The following is a 19821-nucleotide window of genomic DNA, read 5'->3' as shown; positions in this document are numbered from 1 at the left end:
TTCCTCTAATAAGGTTACGCCTCCAAGGCCATGCTGCTCCGTAATCCAAACCAGCAGCCATGGCACCACCACCCCAAGGAGCCTGGTCTTCTGCATCTGCTGTTGAGCAGGGGCGAAGGCTCTCGACCCCGTGCCCTGCCCAGGGCTCCCAGCCCACCGCTCAGGGTCTCCCCGCGCCAGCCAGCCCTGCAGTGTCCCAGGCTGCCATGGGCTTGGGACCAATGGATCCCCTTGTCCCCTCTGGGCATCAGGCACAGGGCGAAGGACATGGGAAGCACTCAATCCAAGAACCAAGGTGACTTTACCACCCGCTTCGTGGAAGGCAGAGAGAAAAGGGTCACACGAGTGGGTTTGGGATCATGTAAATCAGTGGTTCTCAACCTTCCTAATGCCGCGACCCTTTAATGCAGTTCCTCATGTTGTGGTGACCCCCAATTCCATTGTTACAAATTGAACATAATTAAAGCATAGTGATTCATCACAAAAACAATATGTAATTATATATGTGTTTTCCAATGGTCTCAGGCGACCCCTGTGAAAGGGTCGTTCAACCCCCAAAGGGGTCGCGACCCACAGGTTGAGAACCGCTTATGTAAATAGTAATAACAGCTAACACTGATGGAGTGCTTCCTGCAATGGGTGTAAATTTAATCCTCCAACACACTGACGAGGTAACTGTAATGATTACCCCCACTTTACAGACAGGGGGACTCAGACAGCTGGTAGGTGGTCCAGCCAGGACTGAAGCAAGCGCCTGCTGACTACAGAGCCTGAGAGTGCAGGCTCCATACAGCTGCCTCTTGGACACAAGGCCCAGCTCTCCCACTTGCTGCTCTGATTCATTCGAGCCTCCGCTTCCTCATCTGTAAAATGGAGATACTAGCAGTCGTCATCTGGTGGCTGCTGGGAGGACGCAGTGACAGCGGACTGTCACTAGCACAGTGTCTGACACACGGTGAGTGCCTAGTAAGTGTGAGCTATTCTCACATTATTGTTATCAAATAGCCCCTCGGTTTGGATTGAGCTCTAGACTTTTAAAGTACTTTCGTTCATCGTTTTTGAGTCTCTGAACATTCCTCGGGGAGGCAGGGTAGTCATGGGGTTACTCCCACTTCCCAGCGGAGGCACTGAGGCCCAGGGAGGTGAAGGCGTATGAGCGTGGGTGGAGCCGAGCTTCCCCCACCAGGACACCCCCAGGCCAGCCCCCCTCGACCACCACCCTCATGCCGCAGAGAGCCGCGCCCCTCACCTCCACCCGGAGAATGTCGTCTGCGGGGAGATCCTCCACCTTCTGCTCGCAGTGCTCCACCAGCTTGGTCTCCAGGGACAGCAGCACCCGGCCTCGGTAGGCCACACCTTCCCCCTAGAGCGGAGGTTGGATCACTAGGAGCAGGGGGGATGGAGAGGAGGAGAAGGAAAGGGGCCTGATCTGCCCCTGAGGCTGCTCATTTCCCAGGCACCAAGAAGGTCCCTGGGCCACCCCATCACTCTGCAAATAAGGAAATGGTGCCCAGAGAGTCCGGGGGACAGGCCAAGCCTCCCAGACGGTCAGTACCAGACTCCAGCCCAGCCAGAGGAGAGGTGAAACCTGAGACAGATAGCGGGTAAGGGGGGAGGGGGACCTGGGCCCCTCAGGGGCCAGGAAAGTGGGGGAATCAGGCAGGCCCCGAAGGAGAGGCAAAAGAGAGGTGGGTAGGAGGGAGGGAGGGGCCAGGATGGGGCCAGGCAGGAGGAGGGCTACTGGCCCTGGGCCTGCTCAAGCCCTGCCAGGCCTTGCAGTCCAGGTGGCCCCCGGTACCGCCAGGCCAGGCTGGAAGACCTGGGGATCCAGGAGTGTGAGGGGTCTGGCGGACTCACCTTGCCCATGTTGAGTTCTGCATAAGGGTCCGGGAAGCCGGTGAACTCCCTGGGACTGCCGTAGAGGTTGACGTAGCAGGGCCCAAAGGTGGGCAGGAAGCCCAGATGGTCGTCCACTGGGAGACACAGGTAGGGTCAGAGGGCTGGCCACCCTCGGGCCTGAGCCCACCCCTGGGCCTCAGTTCCCTACACGGGTGAGGGGCACAGCCTCATACATGCCTAGAGAGCAGTGACACTGATGAGAGCTCCCTTTGTCTCCCATGCGTCCCTCTAATCCCCACCACAATGCTGAGATGTAGATATTTTTTATTATTTTTATGATCTCATCTTCTAGACGAGGAAACTGAGGCTCGGGGGTGCAAAGGAGCCCTGACTCCAGTGTGCCATGACCCAAAATGGTCTGAGCTCAAATCCATGCACCAAGCCAGCACGTAAGTCTGGGGCCAGGGTCCTCCCTCTTAGGCCACACCCCACCCCTCAGCGCCTCCCCAGCCCATACATGAGAGTGAGAAGGCACAGAGGAGGCCCAGAACCTCATGAGTGGAGAAGCCCTCTCCCAGGCACCGAGGAGCGGGCCCAGCCAGATATCCCCCCACAAGCAACCCCTGGCACATATCTCTCCACCCCGGAAACAGACCCTAAGAGCCCTGACTCATGCTGACAAACCCCCCCTCTTCCCTCTGGGCACAGAACAACCTTCCAGTGGCACAGGCTGGAGGAGAGTTAGAAGAACTACACTAACATCAGGGAAAAGCTCTTCTCAGCATCCTTCTTAGGGGCCCTCTTTTGTTCATGTCATCATTTTCCAGCTGGCAGCCAAGTTCTCCAGGATGGGACTTCACTGGCTGTACTCTGGGAATATTGGGGGTGGAGGCTGGGGTGGGGGAGGGGAGACAAGAACTATCCGGGGTGCTCCAATCCATACAAGGAGTCAGGTGGGCACAAAACAAATGGCCTCAGCGAAGAAGGGCTTGAGCCAGACCTGAGCTGTGATCCCCGAATCCCAGCCAGTGGTGAGACGCTGGTGGGGGGACAGGGTGGGGGCAGGGACGGGGCTTGAGAAATAAGAAATCCCTGGCCAGAAGGCAGGAACAGCATGCCTCCCCCAGAGCCAGGGGCCACCCTGTGTCCATCTCCACTGTCCCTCCAGTCGGCACAGACAGGGCTCTGGCACTGGGACAGGGGTGGGAAGCCCAGGCCGATGGAACACGAGCGTTGCTAATTACTTGTAACAATCGTCTCAACTCTGAGTTACCTTTCAAATTTCAACTTCAAGAGTTCTCAGCTCCCCCTGTCCTCCTACTGGTCCCCAAGATGTCCCCTTCCCCACCAAGGACACCCATGCAGGCCCCACCCCCTCCCTGCTGAGAGAGGGGGTTCATTTGAGCAACCGATGGAGCCCAGCAGATTTAGGAAGAGGTTTGGGGAGGAGGAGGCAATTGCCTTTAAAGCAATTTATATACCAGTATTCCATCAAGATTGAGAGGTTCAGTCAACGGTAAACTAGGGGACCATGGTGGGGAATCTCAGACCCACCTCCGGCAAATCAAACCTTCCCGGCAAGCAGCACCCTCTTCCCTCCAGCGGAAACCCCAGGCCCACCCCTCATCTTCCCCACAGCACGTACTGTCCGAGGCTGGAGGAGGCTTGGCCACACCTGCAGGCTCCTCTGAAGCGTAAAGAAATGGAAAAGGGGTTAGGATGGGCATGGCTCGGAGGAAGTCTGGTTACGTGAACGGGAATGTGGACGGAGAGCTGGCAGGCAGACAGATGGAAAGACAGCTCCCGTGTGGGAAACAGATGTGGCCCAGCCCTGCTGTGAATTTATCACCAACTAAGTCATCAAGGAGCGCCCCCCCCCTCAGCCAAACACAGCCCCCAGCACCCTGGTGAGCCCTCAGGTCCCTCCCCACTGGTGTCTGCCTGCACGTCTGTGTGCTCTGTTTGCCAATTGAAAATTGGACCCAAAACTTGACTCGATACATTCAAGAAATAACACAGAGAAGAAAATGTGCTTTTCCATATTATAGCCAGAAAAGTGAGGGAAACAAAGTACAGACACAAAGAAAGGGTGGGGGAAGCACGAAAGGGCCAGAGCGAGGCAGCCAGGCACACCCAGGGCTCCACCCAACAGGCAGGTTGACACTTGGGACCCAGCTCCCCGAGATGTGGCATTTCAAGGCACAACATCTCCACCTAGTGGCCATGTCTAGCATTGCCACCGTGTTGCACTTCCACAACAGCAGACGCTGGGATCTGGCTTCTGGCACCTGCCTCTGCAAGTGAAACACAGTGACAGACACTGCCCGTCAGCTGAAGGTTCTCCACGCTCGGGCGTGACCCTCAATGCTGGCCATGGGTGTCCAGAAATAAAAGAAGCAAGGAAGGAGATGCTCTGGCAAACTTCCAGGCTCCTGGAATCCATCCCTCACTTCTAGGCAATTACAAGATGCTCCCCAAAGAGTGAGCACCCCTCAGTCACCTTCCACAGTCCTCTCTGATTTTTGCCCTTTCCCATACTCCTCCTCCAATCAGCTAAGGGCAACTTAGTTTGGGGTCATGACCACGCCTGGGGATATGGATGGTGAAATCCTGATTATTCTCATGCATTGGTCACCCTTACTTATTGGTCTCCTTAAGAAAAATAATGCCTATGACTATTTCCCCAGGACTCCATGGCTCAGGTAAGAGCCAAGCATTCAGCAAAACACTGTGAAAGAAGAATGAGCAGAGACACAGAGAGAGTGTGTGTGTGGAGAAGAGGGGAGTTTGGAAGTGTGGATCCACGGCCAGGGCTGACCACTGAGCACAGAAGGCAGCCAGGAGGGTGAGGCCCAGCTCCAGGGGGTGTGGGACCCAGCCCCTCAGCTCTCCCAGCCAGGCCTCAGCTAGAACACCTGGCAGAAGTCCGCTGCAGAAACCACAGTTCATGGCCATGTTCATACCCACAGGCACAGGTTCTCGCCAGTGGGGGAGCCGGGCCTCTGGTCACAGGGGAGCTTTCAGCAACAGCGAGAGGACCCACACAGACCCGGCTGGAGCCCCGAGGAGAGCAGTGGCCAGGGCCCCCCTGGAGCAAAGATTCCATTTTAAGCTCCTTCCAAATGATCACAAACAGGCCCAGCCAGTTATCTCAGGCTAATAAGGCCAAGGTCAAACTTCCAACCTCCATGTGCTCGGTGCAGAGACAAACTCGCCTTCCCACCCACAGACCAACTCTGGATCCTGGCTGCAAACCGGTGCCCAGCCCAGACACAACTGTCCCCTAAACCCACCAGCCGGTGGCTAGGAGGACCAAGAGGGTGGCTGCAGAGTAGCCTGTTTCCCAACGGTACCTTTCATCAATTCCTCCATCCATTCGTTTGTTTGTTCAGCAGACCAGCCCAGGCACAGTGCTGGGCGCTAGTAGGACATAGCCCTGCTGACAACTTAGGCCAATGCTTCTTAACTTGGGGGCAGGGTGCTAGGGCTCCGGGTGTTGAGGATCACCCCAGGGTCTCTCCCCTGGGTCTGCAGACAGCTCATAAAGTCAAGGGCAGAGTGACCAGTGAAGGCACCCAAGACAATGCGTCTATTCAGTCCTCACCGCCCTTCTGCCAAAACACCAAGTGTTTCGGCGTGTTTTCCCTCAGACCAAAGAAGCCCCAAAACACAGATGAATACTCCCAGTTTTGTGGCCTGAGCAACCAAGCCCAGCTCTCTCACCTGGGGAAGCTAAGGGAGACGAGAGCAGGCCCTCCCAGCCCAACGAGCCACACATCACAGCCCCCGGGCAGTCCCCGGGGGCACCCGTGTCCACTGGAGACGCTGAGGCCGGTACCTGTGGCCAGTCCTGCCCCTCGGCACACCCCACACACCCACGGTTTGGCTGCCTGACACCAGCCTGCGCCAGGCGGGAGGAGACACCGAGAACTGCTGGGGAAATCACTATCATCTACGTTCCAAAGACAAAAAGAGGAACTTCGGATTTCTTCACTGTGGAAAAACTATAGGGCACAAGTACTATCTACGTAGCGCGGGTTTTCATATGTATAACGTTATAAGAGAATCTCTGTGGGTTTCACGGGCCTCGTGCATCTGTTCCCTTTCAAAAGAACTGCAGCTTCTGGGGAAAGCACTCTTTTTCAGAAAACAAAATTTTTACTAAGTGCCTTGGCGCGCAGGGTCCAAGGAACACTTCAGTGTGCCAGGCAAACTTGTGGGCAGAGGGCTTAAGAGGCCACTGTTAGGTCCGGTCCTCATTGGAAATAAACACGAAAACAAAAACTCCTGGTTGGACCAAATAATCTGGTGAACCATGAGGCCGGGACTACAGAGAAAGAGCCCATTTTTACTGCTCAGTTTAGTTTGGGTTTGGAGAGCCGTGGCAAAATAAAGGACGGTGCATTGTCCTGCTATAAGCCCTCCCTCCCCCCCCCCCCCCAAGTGAAGGAAAATACAAAGAGCTGAACGGAAAGGTGCGGTGGCATCTTCTGAGGTGGCCTCAGGACAAGGGGGAGGAGGCTGGCCCGGAGCGAGGCCAGTGCGAGATTCCAGGGCCTGGGCAAGGGCCATCTGCGGGAAGCGACATCAGAGCAGTGGTGCAGAAGGGCTCCGGTGTGAGCAGTACGTTTAACTCATTTACTGCTACAGAGATCGCGCTATCTAACAGCTCACCTAAAACTGGTGATTCTCATTTAGTTCCAAAACAATCTGTGGGAGCCGGTGGTCAGCCTCTGAACGCCTCCCTGAGCCGCAAGGGGTTGCCTACGGCCTGAGCGCCATCTAGTGGCCAAATCAGCACCTTTCTCAGGTTTCCATTAAAATATTCATCATAGCCCAGAAAACAGATCAAGGCCATCATCACCACCAGAAGGAAGCCGGAGGGGAGCCAGGGACCTAAACTCCCCTTGGGCGGCTGATGGCAGGCGTCGCTGTGACCTCAGGAAACAGCAACTGCCGGAGAGTCGGGTGGTTACTTTGTGCCTCTCCCGGGGTCTGTCCCTGGATTCAGGGACAGGGAAGCGCCAGACAGCAAACTGGAGACGTTTCTTCCATAGCAGGAGCTTCGTCTGCGACAGGGGCCAGGACAGCCTCTCTCCCACCCCACCCACCCCCCTGCCCCCGCCTCAAATCTTTCTACAGCCAAGACAGCCACCCTCGGAAATGATCTGAACAGCATTAGAGAAGGGGGCCACCCGGGGCAGCAGCTCCCACAGTTCGGAGGGTGAGGGGCTGGGGCAGGAGGAAGCCTGGTAGCAGTGCCTTCTGGGAGGCAGTTTTTGTGTGTGTCACTCATTACAAGTATCAGCAATGAAATCAGAGCAGCTAGATGAAGCTGAGTGAGGAAACCTGGGAGTTCATTGTACAACCCTTTACTTTTATGTGTGCTTGAATTTTCTATCATTAGAAGTTCTTTTGTAATGTTTCAGAGAACCTCGAGGGATTGGTCAACGTCCAGGGCACTAGGTGGAGTCTTCTAGAAACTGGGCGCGTTCACCTGTCCTCCAGGGAAAGACCTGACCAGATGGATGGACAGGCCCCATAGAAAGACACCAACACTCTGGTCAGAGTGAGCGACGGAGGGGGAGGAACAACAGTGCCGACCAGGAGAGGGAGACGGCATCTGTGAGATTCAGGAGCGCGTTCCCCGGGAGATCTCAGGAAATAATGCTGAACCCTCAGTAGCGTGCAAGGAGACATAGCTTTCGTGGAACAAAGCTAAACTTCTGGGAGAGAGCAGTCAAAGAGGGAAAGGAAAAAATATTAAAAGGAATGACAAGAAAAGAAGGCGTGACAAGAATCTAAAAATGGCCCTCACCGGTTTGGCTCAATGGATAGAGCATCGGCCTGCGGACTCAAGGGTCCCAGGTTCGATTCCGGTCAAGGGCGTGTACCTTGGTTGCAAGCACATACCCAGTAGGGAGTGTGCAGGAGGCAGCTGATCGATGTTTCTCTCTCATTGATGTTTCCAACTCTCTATTCCTCTCCCTTCCTCTCTGTAAGAAATCAATAAAATATATATTTTTTAAAAAGAATCTAAAAATGTAATTGCCAATTTTAAACCACGTGAGATATAGTACAAAGCAGAATTAATACAGGGGGGAAATCAGTGATGTAAAAGCCAATACTGATGCTACTAAACCTTACTTTAGGGTTTATTGCGTACCAGATACTCTAAGAACTTCACATTTAAAATCTCACTGGATCCTTATAACCACCTCCTGCGCCTGGGGTTCCTAAGAGGAGACTGGAGCGACTCACGCAGCTACAAAAAGCACAACGGAACCTAAGCTACTGGTTCCAGAACTCCTGCTCTATCCCTGCCCACCCTGCCTTCAGCATCCAGGCTGTGATAGAATAAAGGAAATTACTCCTCAGCTCAGATTTAAGAATTCACCATGTCTCAGACAAAATTCAATAAAAGGGGTGCTGCATCTAGACAGATGAAAGTAATGTTTTAAACTGCAATAAAAACAATACATGCCTAAAAGCAGCATCTAGTTAGAAAAAATAGACTACCTACAAAGGTATCAAATCAGGCTGCTCTCTGAAAACACCCCAAAATAGATTAAATATCTAGATGTAAAAAATAAAAAATAGAGGTAAATATAACCTGGTGGTTTGCTGAAGGCCAAAAGCATGACATATGGGACCAGAAACCATATTTACATTATTTAAGTTAGAAATACTGAAAATAAACACAAGAAGTTGACTAGAAAGCTGAAATAAGAAACAACAAAATATGTACAGAGTTAAAGAAAAGAGTAAAAAGATATAGAATTAAAAACTAGAAAATATATTAGAATTGATAAATAAATCCAAAAAACTGATTTTTGAAATGTCCAATAAAGTAGGGGTTGAAATTTTTCTAATAAAGCTAATTATGAAAAAAGAAAGAAAACTCAAATACATATCATTAGAAATATGAAAGCAGGAAACATCACAGATAGAGAATTGTTAAAATTATTGATCTGTACAATACTGTATAAATAAATTAGAAGACCTCAATGTAATAATGCTTTTCTAGGAAAATATAAATCATCAAAACTGACTGTAGTAAAAGAAACAAACTGAAAATAACAATGATCACAAGAGAAACAGAAAAGTTTTTAAAGAGCTAGTGTTATACTCACTCAAAAAGGGCACCCAGCCCATATGGTTTTATGGGTGAATTATTTCAAACCCTCAAAAGACTATATTCTCATGTTATATAAACTGTTCCAGATTTTAGAAAAGACTTAAATTTGTCCAATTAATTTTGCAGAGCTAAAATAACCTAGAAACCAAAACCTAAGAAATAATAAGCACACATACCCATCCTATATAATAAAAGGGTAATATGCAAATTGACCGAACAGTGGAACGACCAGTTGTTATGATGCACACTGACCACCAGGGGGCAAACACTCAACGCAGGAGCTGCCTCCTGGTGGTCAGTGCACTCCCACAGGGGGAGCACTGCTCAGCCAGAAGCAGGGCTCATGGCTGGTGAGTGCAGCGGCAGTGGCGGGAACCTCTCCCGCCTCCGCAGCAGTGCTAAGGATGTCCGACTGCCAGCTTAGGCCCGCTCCCAGTTGGACATTTCCCAAGGATTCCCAGACTGTGAAAGGGCACGTGCCGGGCTGAGGGACCCCTCCCCACCCTGAGTGCATGAATTTCATGCACCGGGCCTCTGGTTAAAGATAGTAGAAAATCAAAAAACAAGCCCAAGGATTGGTACAGCCATTATGAAAAGGAGTATGGAGTTTTCTCAAAAAATTAAATATGGAACTGCCATTTGACCCAGTGATCCTACTTCTAGGAAGATATCCTAAGAAAACCAAAACACCAATCAGAAAGAATGTATGCACCCAGCCCTATGTTCATAGCAGCACATAATACAATAGCTAAGATCTAGAAACAGCCCATCAGTAGATGAGTGGATAAAAAAGCTGTGGTACATCTACATACACCATAGAATACTATGCAGCAGTAAAAAAGAAGGATGTCTTACCCTTTGAGACAGCATGGAGGGACCTGGGAAGTATTATGCTAAGCAAAGTAAGCCAGTCAGAGTCAGAGAAAGACAAGTATCACATGATCTCACTCACATGTGGAGTCTAATGAACAAAATAAACTGTTAACAAAATAGGTCTAGAGACAAAATAGATCATAGAAGCATGAAACAGACTGCAGAATCTCAGAGGGAAGGCGAAGGTAGGTGGGTGGGTGGGTGGGTGGGTGGGTAGAAAGAGATCAACCAAAAACTTGTATGCAAATATGCATAACCCATGGACACAGACAACAGGGTGGTAGCAGGGGGCGGGGGCAGGCTAGAAGGGGTCAATGAGGGAAAAGGGGGACATATGTAATACTTTCAACAATATTTTTTTAAACAAGCCCAAGAACACATCTAGTAATTTAGTAAGGGTTGGTGGTATTTCCAAATGTAGGGAAAAGACTATTCAATATATATCCTTTTTGTATCTGACTTTCTATGTGACAACACACTTTTAACCTCCTTTATCTCTCAGTGTATCACCAAAGGACGATTTTGAAAAAAATAATGTTAGCTCCTTGCCTTATACACTAAGAAAAAATATAACAGATCTGGCTACATAAAGATTTTAAATTTCTGTTCATCAAAAACTATTAAATGGTAAAATAAAGCTGACAAAAATTAATCCGCATAAATGATGGGAGAAAGTGAACGTCCATACACATACAGAACTCTTATAAAACAATGAGAAAAAGACAAACATACCACCAGAAATTTGGACAAGAACATGAACATACAATTTACAATAGAATGTAATAGAATAAAGTATATAAATATATTTAATTATTATAATATTTTTAAATTTGCATTGGTAAACTTCATCAGTTTTCAATGAAATGAAAACCAAGGTAACAATGAAATTCACCCGTCAAATTAACAAAGTTCTGTTTTAATAACATTACTTTGCTCTGTGTTGGTAAAGGTGTAAAAAGAAAAAAGTTCTGCAAGTGATTAGAATGTAAATCTGTCCAATCTTTTTGAAGGGCAGTTTTGATATATACCAAAAGCTTTAGAATGTTCAAATCCTTTGACACAGCAATTCCACTGCTAGGCGTTCCTCCAAAAGGAATATTGTGAATTGAATAAAGAGTCAGCTACAAAAATATTCAATATAAAGTCAGTTGTTTATAATGTGGAAAAATTAGAAAATATCTAAACAATTCAACATTAGCTAGTTAACATGGATTTTGGTACATGCATATGTGGAACATGTGTATTCATTTAGAATTATATTGTAGAAGAATATTTAATAACAGGAATAAACATCTATGCTGTATTGCCAAGTGATAGAAAGCAATGTTCAAAGCAACTGAAAATTTTTTCAAAACAATGTTTTTCATGTATATAGGTACATACACATGCATGTATGTGTATATATACACGTACATGCATGTAGGTGTACATACGTACATACATATAGAAAGGTCCCAAAATACCAAGTTAGTTCCTGTCTGGATAGAGGGTAGGCTGGATACAAGGTAGGCTTATGGGTAATTTCATGGGTAAATATTATAATCTTTCAGATGGTTTCTTTAACATTTTACAAAATGATCATGGACTACTTTTTAACAGACCAAACGTATTTCAAAAGAGATGCTGCGAGAGCACAGTCGGCCAATACCGAACCCCTGGGTGGTGTGGTGCCGCCCCCATGTTATCTGCAGGAGTGAACTGTCCTCTCTATCCCATCGGAGGTGCATCCCCGCCTCCGAGGGTGGAGAATCCTAGGTGTCCATAGGCCCATCTCTCGTTGGTCAGAGCCTTGGGAAATGGGCAGCAAAGACTTATCATCTTCCCTTTTCTGCAAACTCTCAAAACCAGAGGTCAAGATGGGCAGGGGTGGAACGGGGGGGGGGGGGGAGCATTGGGTACTAGAGGGCAGAACAGAGGGGGAGCTTACCTTCTATTTCGCCGCCAGGGGCAGAGATCTTCGACATACTCAGGTAGGTGGTGGCCACGATGTCATTGTGGGTAAGGCGGTCCCTAGAACAGGGGACAGAGAGGGCCTGGACAGGGGGAAGATTGAGGACACAGCCCACCCAGCAGGAAATGGCTCTGGTTGTCCATCACCAGGGGTCCCAGTATTCACACTGGATATTTCACTGAGGCCTGGTCATCCCAGGGAAGAAGAAACTGGGAATAAAGTGTTGCTCAAGCCGCCTCTGGTGGAAACTCGTCCATTTCACAACCATCAGCACCATTATCAAGCCAACACCGGGATGTCCTTGGGGACACTTCAGGTGACAGGGAGGAGGGAGGAGGAAGGAGGCTGCTCAGGGAGCCAGACCCCCAGACCCTGGGAGAGCCAGGCACCAGGAGCTCAAGAAATATCCAGACCCAGGAGAAAACCAAGTAACCAGGAAGACACTACCTCCTACACAAATGCACTATTCCTTTTTGTGCTTGGGGGAGAGGGGAGATTTGAATATATTTTTATTGATTTCAGAGAGGAGAGGAGAGGGAGAAAGAAACATCAATGATGAGAGAGAATCATTTATCAGCTGCCTCCTGCACGCTCTATACTGGGGATCGAGCCCACAGCCCAGGCATGTACCCTGACCGGGAATCGAACTGTAACCTCCTAGTTCATATGTCAATGCTCAACCACTGAGCCACGCCGGCTGGGCCACTATTCCTTTTTGTATCTGACTTTCTATGTGACAACACACTTCTAACCTCCTTTATCTCTCGGGACCCTCACAACGGCCTTAAAACTGAGACTTAGAACCAGGAAGGTCCTTGTCCAAGGTCAGCCTGGGAAGGACGGGCAGAGCCAGAACCCAGCCCTGATGTCCTGTTTCCTGCTCAGTGTGCCCTGGGGGGCCTGTCCTGCTTCCCAGGAGAGAGGCTTCTCTCCTCCCAGCCAGCATAGGGGACTGTGGGTACGAGTTCGAGGAGACTTACTGATGGGTGAACCCATTAGCCAACCATGTCCTGTTGGTAATAATATAGAGTAATAGCTGGCATTTACTGAACACCTACCGAAAGCCAAGCACTTGCTAAAACCATCACGGGACCCAGCTCATGTCCTCACGGCAGCCCTCGGAGGTAGGTACTACAATCAGCCCCAACCTCAGATGAGGAAGCTGAGGTGTAGAAGATTAAATACTTTGTCAAGATGGCATTTGAGCGGGCTATGCCCGACATTTGATTACAGCAACCTGCTGCTTCCCCGTCAGGCTACACCAGGGTCCCTCAAACCAGTGATGCGGACCCCCAGCGGACCCTTGGCGATGTCTGAGGCATTTTTGGTATTGGGGAGAGGGCTGTAGAGAGAGGCCCTGGTTGCTAAACATCCTACAATGCATGATACAGCCTCCCACATTTCCTGGCCAAAATATCATCATGCTGAGGCTGAGAAACGCTGGGCTGAGCAAGTTATCTCCTTCTGGAAGTTTCCAAGGTGCATTTGCCCTGTTATTTTTGTTTTTTGGTTTGTTTGTTTTTTACTTTTGTAGCCTGAAGGCCCTCTCTCCCTGCTTCCCGTCCTTTGGCCCTGGGTGGCGTCAGGCGATGATACACAAGTCCCATGTGAAAGACACCCGGGCCTGGTGACTTTTTCCTCTTTTAAATCTAAACCCCATCTGGGCTGCTCCCTTCCTTCCTCTTCATGTTTCCCAGGGAGGTGATTAAGCTTGGTTTTAACTTTTTCCACCAGGGCGGCAGCTACACTAGGAAGAGTGATTGTCAGCACTGATCTTTATCATTTCTTCCGGTGAACAATGCTGATGCGAACTAGAACAACTAGAACGTTAAAATTCACTTTTTACAATGGGATTATTGACACCAGATCACCGACAGCCGGGGGCGCTTTTAAACTGCCTCCACGACCAGCCCAGCACTTGGAGGGGAACCTCTGGTCTTCCCTGAACCAGCTGAGGAGGCAAAGAGAATGGGAAGAAAAGTTTTGTTTTTAAGGGGGCAGGAGCGGGGTAATTTGGAGGGGGTTATTTTTTAATGAAGAAGAAATTCTTAAAGAATCGAACGGAAGTTTAAGTTACAGAGAAAAGGCCGAATAGACTAGATCATATTTCCAGGCCTCAGGTAGAAACACAAGTTGATCTGCATTTTCTGGGAAGAAAGCACTGCTCGGGACAGGAACTTTCAGCAGCAGAATGCTTTCTGGCCAGAAGTTGGGTTTTGGGGCTTGGGGTTGCTTTTGGAAAATACAGCAAGTCTGAAAATAGACTCACAATAAAAATGCCACTTCAACCCAAACCAGAGAGGCAACCACCAGATTCCGTCATGTGTTTGGATTGTACAGTATGCCGAGGCCCTTGACACAGCTCACGGGGGCTCAGGCAAGGCCTGTCCCCACGCACACGGGACAACCGCCCCATGTACACCCACGCACACATGCATCCACACGCACAGACACATGCATCCACACGCACAGCCGTGCACAGCCAATCGCCCAGGCAACACCATGCACACACATGCGCACACGCACTGCGAGCCGAGATGAAGAGATCATCTGTGGACACAAAGCACGTCTCCCCCCAGACCGCTTCCCCACGGAACATACCGGCGGTCAGGGCCCCAGAGGCCTCTCCCTCCCGCCCTCCTGGCTGCTCCCTTCCTCTCCTCTAATTCTCACAAGCTGTTTGCTTTGGGCCCGGGGAACTGGCGTGCACGGTAATGGCTCTGTGGCCTGGGGGTTTTCCCCAGTCTCTCATTATCCTCCTGCTGGGGGTGCCCTGGGCCCGAGACCAAAGGACAACACACTGGGAACCGCACAGCCCAGGCCTTTGGGGGCAGAGAAAGGACAACTCTCTGTTTGGAAAGCCTGGTGTATGGAAGGTCCCGGAGATCAGCGTATGGACCCCTAAGGGCCCTCGGGTGCGGGAGAGACCCCCTCACATAGCAGGAGGCGGCACGGCCACTGGTGAGGTGTGGGCTTGGGGAGCAGGCCTGGCCTCAGCTGCCCCCAGCTGTCACCCAGAGCAGATTACTCAGTCTCTGCAAGCCTCCCTCCTCACCTGTAAAGAAGGAGTCAAGCCCTAGCTGGTTTGGCTCAGTGGATAGAGCATCAGTCCGTGGATTGAAGGGTCCCAGGTTCGATTCCGGGCAAGGGCATGTACCTCAGTTGCAGGCCCAGTCCCTGGCCCTGGTCAGGGCACGTGCGGGAGGCAACCAATTGATGTGTCTCTCTCACATCGATGTTTCTCTCTTTGTCCCTCCCCGTCCCTTCCACTCTCTCTAACACTGGGAAAAAATATTCTCGGGTGAGGATTCACACACAAAAAAGGGAGTCAAGCTGAAGGTCAAGTGAGATCGTGCATGTAAAGTGTTTGCTGGGCACAGCCTGGTGGACAGTAGGTGCTCAACAAGTGGTAGGTGCTATTCCTTTTCCAACATGCCCGTGTGGCTACTGCCCTCACCTGTTTCAAGCCCCCAGTGGCACCCCCTGCTTAGACAATCCTGGCACTTCTCAGCATGGGGCCCTCCCACCCCATCCTACCTACCCAGAAGGCATCGCAGCCTATCCCCCCAGAAGCTCTGCTGTTTCAGCCTCCTTGCCTTTGCTTGTGATCCCCTCTTTACTGGAATGCCCTCATCAAAACCCCACCTCCTCCAGGAAGCCTTCCTGCCCCCTCCTGACCTCAGGGATCTTAGGCTCCTGGAGTCCTCCCAGTCCTACCTGGCTGCCCTCCTACCTGCCTCTGAGCAGGGCTACAAGTGAGTTTCCCAAGAATGGCCCACACCCTCTCCTCTTCTGCCTCCCCCAGAGGAGACTGAGTCACCCAGAACACACACGCCCACTGCGTGCAGACTGAACTGAACGACCCAGCGACCCCTGAGGACGGCCACTCTGAGGACAGCTCCCTCCGAGGACTGCGGCGCGGAACTCACCAGTCCATGATACGAATCCTCATTTTCTCACACATGGAGGGAAACTATAGAGAGAAGAGATGCATGTTGGTGTGGAGTCCTTTTGAAGAACCAGGAGTCTGGGATGCGGGTGGGATTCTGGGGAGGCCAGGAGCCTGGGGCCCCCGGGTGGGCCCACGCGGGCCGAGGCTCACCATGGCAGGCACCGTGATGCTCTGGTTCCACTGAGGGTTGGCCGTCTTCTCCAGGATTTTGCTGCAGAGCTGGAAGACACAGAGGTGGCTGGAGCTCCGAGGAGACTCTGGACTCCCTTGGGGACCACCAGCCCAGCCAGCAGCCGTTCTCTGTCATACTGGGCAGAAGGCCCTGTGTGGTGGGCTCAGGCACAGGGAATCTTTGCTCCATGGTAGGTCAAATCCAGGTCTGGGGAATAGATTGCCTGAATGCCACAACCCTTCACTCTCAGTTCGTATTTCTGGCTGGAATTCCCTTTCTCCTCCCTCCCATTATGGTCATAACCCTGAATGTGGGGCCCCTGAGTCCAGCCTGGCTTTCCCAAGGGCCCATAACCTGCCCCTTTGGAAGACTGTGAGCCCCAGGAGTTTAGAGTTGGGGGGGGGGAGGGAGAAGGGGATAAGAGAGCTGAAGGGCCAGGCCAGGGCCACGCAACAGCATCTGAGAGTGAGGAGAAAATTAAGTGAATATACACACCCCGTCAGCCACAGTCTGCCTCAGATTAAGCCCTGCTCTTAAGACTTGGCTTTCCACAAACAAGAAACCTAGCGGAGTGGAAATCGGATCCAAGCATTAGCTCCAGTGCTCTGCTCTGCTCTGCCCTTGGGTTCCCCGGGCCAGCACCAGGCCCCTCAGCCAGCTCAGGGCATCCTGTGTCCACATGGGGACGACAGCTCAAGGCCCGATTTTAGAGAAATAGATCCTGGTAGGTTTGCATGTTCTACACATAAAGTACTGAGCAGCCTTTTTCAGGGCATTTACTATGGGCCCTGCAGTGCGTGAGCATTTTCCATGCCATTAGCTCATTTAGCTGACCTAGATCAGGGGTTTCGGTCCCTTCATGAGACGATGGTGCAGCCAAGACTGCCTCTCTCCTTGGTTCACCCAGTGCCAGCCCCTGCCCCCACCCTCCTCACCTCCCAGTGAGAAGAGCCCAGGCTGAGGCTGGGCAGGGATGGGTACCAGGATACGGCCCTTGTGTGATCAAAAGGAAAGAAGAGAGCCCTACAATCTGGCAAAACCATCGACAGCATGGGACACAGTTCTCAGGGATGGGTTTACAAAGGGTTGCAAAGCACATAAAAAGATGCTCAACCTCCCTTGTCATGAAAGAAGCACGAATAAAACTAATGAAATACCATTTCTCATCCATCAGATTTGTTTTGTAAAAATCTCTAAAGCCTGGCAGCCTCCTATTGGCAGGGCTTTGACGGAAGCTCGACCCCTACAGAGGGCAACTGGCTACTATCAACATCACAAATGCAAACACCCTTCGACCTACCAGTTCTACTGCTAGACATTCATCCTACAGAAACACCCGCACATGTGCAGAATGGCATCCGAATGAGGTTATTTACGGCACTGTGGCTTCTGCTGGCGAGGATGTGGAATAACTCAGGTTAAAGGACCGGCTGAATAAATGATGGTCCATCCCCACGATGGAGTACTGTGCCGCTCTAAAAAGAATGAGGGCTGCTCGGTGTTACAAAACAGCCTCCAAGTTATCTTTATTAATTGAAAAGCTAAACACCGGGGATGTCACATGTAACACGTAGACTATAGGTAACACTGCTGAAAGGTACATTTGAAAGCTGTTAGGTGAGTAGATCCTAAGGATTCTCATCACAAGGAAAAAAGCATTGTTTTTTTTGGCGGGTCTCTATATGAGATGATGGATGTCAACTAAACTTATTATGATAATCATTTCACAATATAAGTCACACCATTATGCTGTGTGCCTCAAACTTATACAGTTCTGCGTTATATCTCAATAAAACTGGGGGGAATTAAAAAGCAAGGGGCAGGACAGTATAATGTGCAAACGTTTGTATAAAAAGGGTAAAAGCTAAGAATTATAGCCAGATGTGCTTGCATTTGCAGAATAAAGCCAGAATGAGGGGAGGAAGCTAACTGCAGTGCTTCATCTGCAGGGGAGGGAAGAAATGCCGGACTGTCGGGGCAGGGCCAAGCAAGAAGGAGAGCTTTCATGATGGATGGTAGAGACAGATGATAGATAGATAGATAGATAGATAGATAGATAGATAGATAGATAGATAGATAGATAGATAATAAAGACAGACAGATGACAGGTGGATAGATATATAGATTGATAGATTATAGATAGATGTAATAAATGTACTACCTAATTCAAAAGTTAGATGAACAAAATTTTGAAAGGAAAAGAAAGGACTCTCTAACCAGCCACAGCTGAGAGACGTGCCAGCATGGTGCCTCAGCTCCCTGGAGCAAGAGGCCCAGGCTTGACCCTACCCTCCCAGGAGCGATGCAGGAAGTGGCAGACCTCCGCCACATCAAGGGAAGCGCTTCCACCTGGCTGCCCTTGCCGCCACTGAGAAAGCCAATGGGATAACAGCCGGCCCCATGGCCGCACCCAGGCCAGCACTGCCTCTGGTCCTAAAGTCCCCAACATCCTTCCTGCACCCTCTCCACTCCCCACACACTCAGCCCAGGCAGCACCAAGCTTCTCCTCCTCCTTCGCTCCTCTAAGCCTTAAAAAAAACACACACACACACACACACACACACACACACACACTCACACTCACACTCACAAAACTCATTTACTGGATGATGGAGTATAATTAGTACAAACTTTCTGGAGGGCTACTTGGCCACCTTTATCAAATACTTAAAAATAAGCATGCCTTCTGACCTGGGTCTAGAAACCTCCCTATGGAAGAGCAATCAGAGTGTGGACAAAGATTCCAGTACACGGATTTGTCACAGCATTGTTCATAAAAAAAGGAAAACTACAGCAACAAAAATTATCCAAAAATAGGTTACTATTATGTTACATTCACTTAATGGAACAGTATGCAGTCATTAAGAAATTGTTTTCAAAGGCTATTTAGTAACCTAAGGAAATGCGAGATGAGAAAAGCAGTGTCCCAGACTGCACAGGTACCGCTGACTCTCCCTATGGGTGGTAGCTGCGCGTTCTTTAGTTCACCAAGAACACAGAATCAGCGAGTGTTGACCCACTGCTCCAGGGGGAAACACAGGGTTTGGCTCCTGCCAGCCTCTGTCACAACATTTTTGTCAACCAATCAATTCATAATTTTGTGTTACACGTTTCTGTTTAAAGACACCTTATTTAATAAATCTTGTTGATTCATTAACTTTTAATTCATGGTCAACAGCACGATCCCTCCTGCTGGCATGAAGCATTGCTAACATAGATTTTCTCCATGAGGCATGTCACAGCCTTCCTGCACTTAGGAAAGCAATTCAGCACTCGCCTGGGACTGTTTTAAACAGTGAAATCGCCAGTAACATGCGGAAAACGTGACACCAAGGAGACCAAGAAAGGGACACTTTTTATAGGCTGAGAGCTGAGCGTCCCGTTGCTCCAACTCGGCTGGCAACGTGCAAGCCAGCCAGCTCCCGTCCTCGCCACCGGCACCCGTGCGCAAACGATCGCGCAAGCACCGTGAGTACTGGCTTTGCAGTTCCAAATACATTTTAGCGAGAAGGTGAACTTGCAAATACAGAATCTGCAAATAATGAAAATCAGCTGTAACTGGATCTAATTTTTTTCCGGGGATGGAGTGGGGGTGAAGCCAACAGGAGGAGTGAGAACTGCAGAGAGGAAAACATGGCACAATGTTAACAATAGTTGTCCCCAGGGTACCGTGGGTACAGAAATACGGTTATTCTTTTGTTGGTTTTCCTTGGGTTTCTCTGATTATTTTCACTTTTTTTTTTTACAATTAATAAGTATTATTCTTGCATTTAGAAAACAAAAGGTTGTTTTAAAATTTCCTGCTCTGACATCCAAGTATCTACACACACACACACACACAGACACGCACACACACACACACCTCTGTCTCTATGTCTATCTTTATCTCTCTCTCT

The 19821-nt window shown here is 50.0% G+C and overlaps 1 protein-coding gene across 1 annotated transcript in view; it reads right to left on the bottom strand.

Moving 5' to 3' along the window:
• The window catches only part of DYSF (dysferlin), a 200418-nt gene that overhangs the window by 109971 nt on the left and 70626 nt on the right, over window positions 1-19821 (bottom strand). The window contains exons 15-20 of the mRNA XM_006096805.3: window positions 15904-15972; window positions 15731-15774; window positions 11778-11860; window positions 3485-3526; window positions 1858-1973; window positions 1250-1363 (exon numbers count right to left, since the gene is read on the bottom strand). Coding sequence (XP_006096867.1) covers window positions 1250-1363; window positions 1858-1973; window positions 3485-3526; window positions 11778-11860; window positions 15731-15774; window positions 15904-15972 — 468 coding nt within the window. The remainder of the gene's footprint in view (window positions 1-1249; window positions 1364-1857; window positions 1974-3484; window positions 3527-11777; window positions 11861-15730; window positions 15775-15903; window positions 15973-19821) is intronic.

Source organism: Myotis lucifugus, unplaced genomic scaffold (genome assembly GCF_000147115.1).
Source record: "Myotis lucifugus unplaced genomic scaffold, Myoluc2.0 scaffold_186, whole genome shotgun sequence".
Classification (NCBI taxonomy): Eukaryota; Metazoa; Chordata; class Mammalia; order Chiroptera; family Vespertilionidae; genus Myotis; species Myotis lucifugus.
The sequence above is the reverse complement of the archived record's forward strand: the minus strand, read 5'-3'. Positions and strand labels throughout refer to the sequence as shown.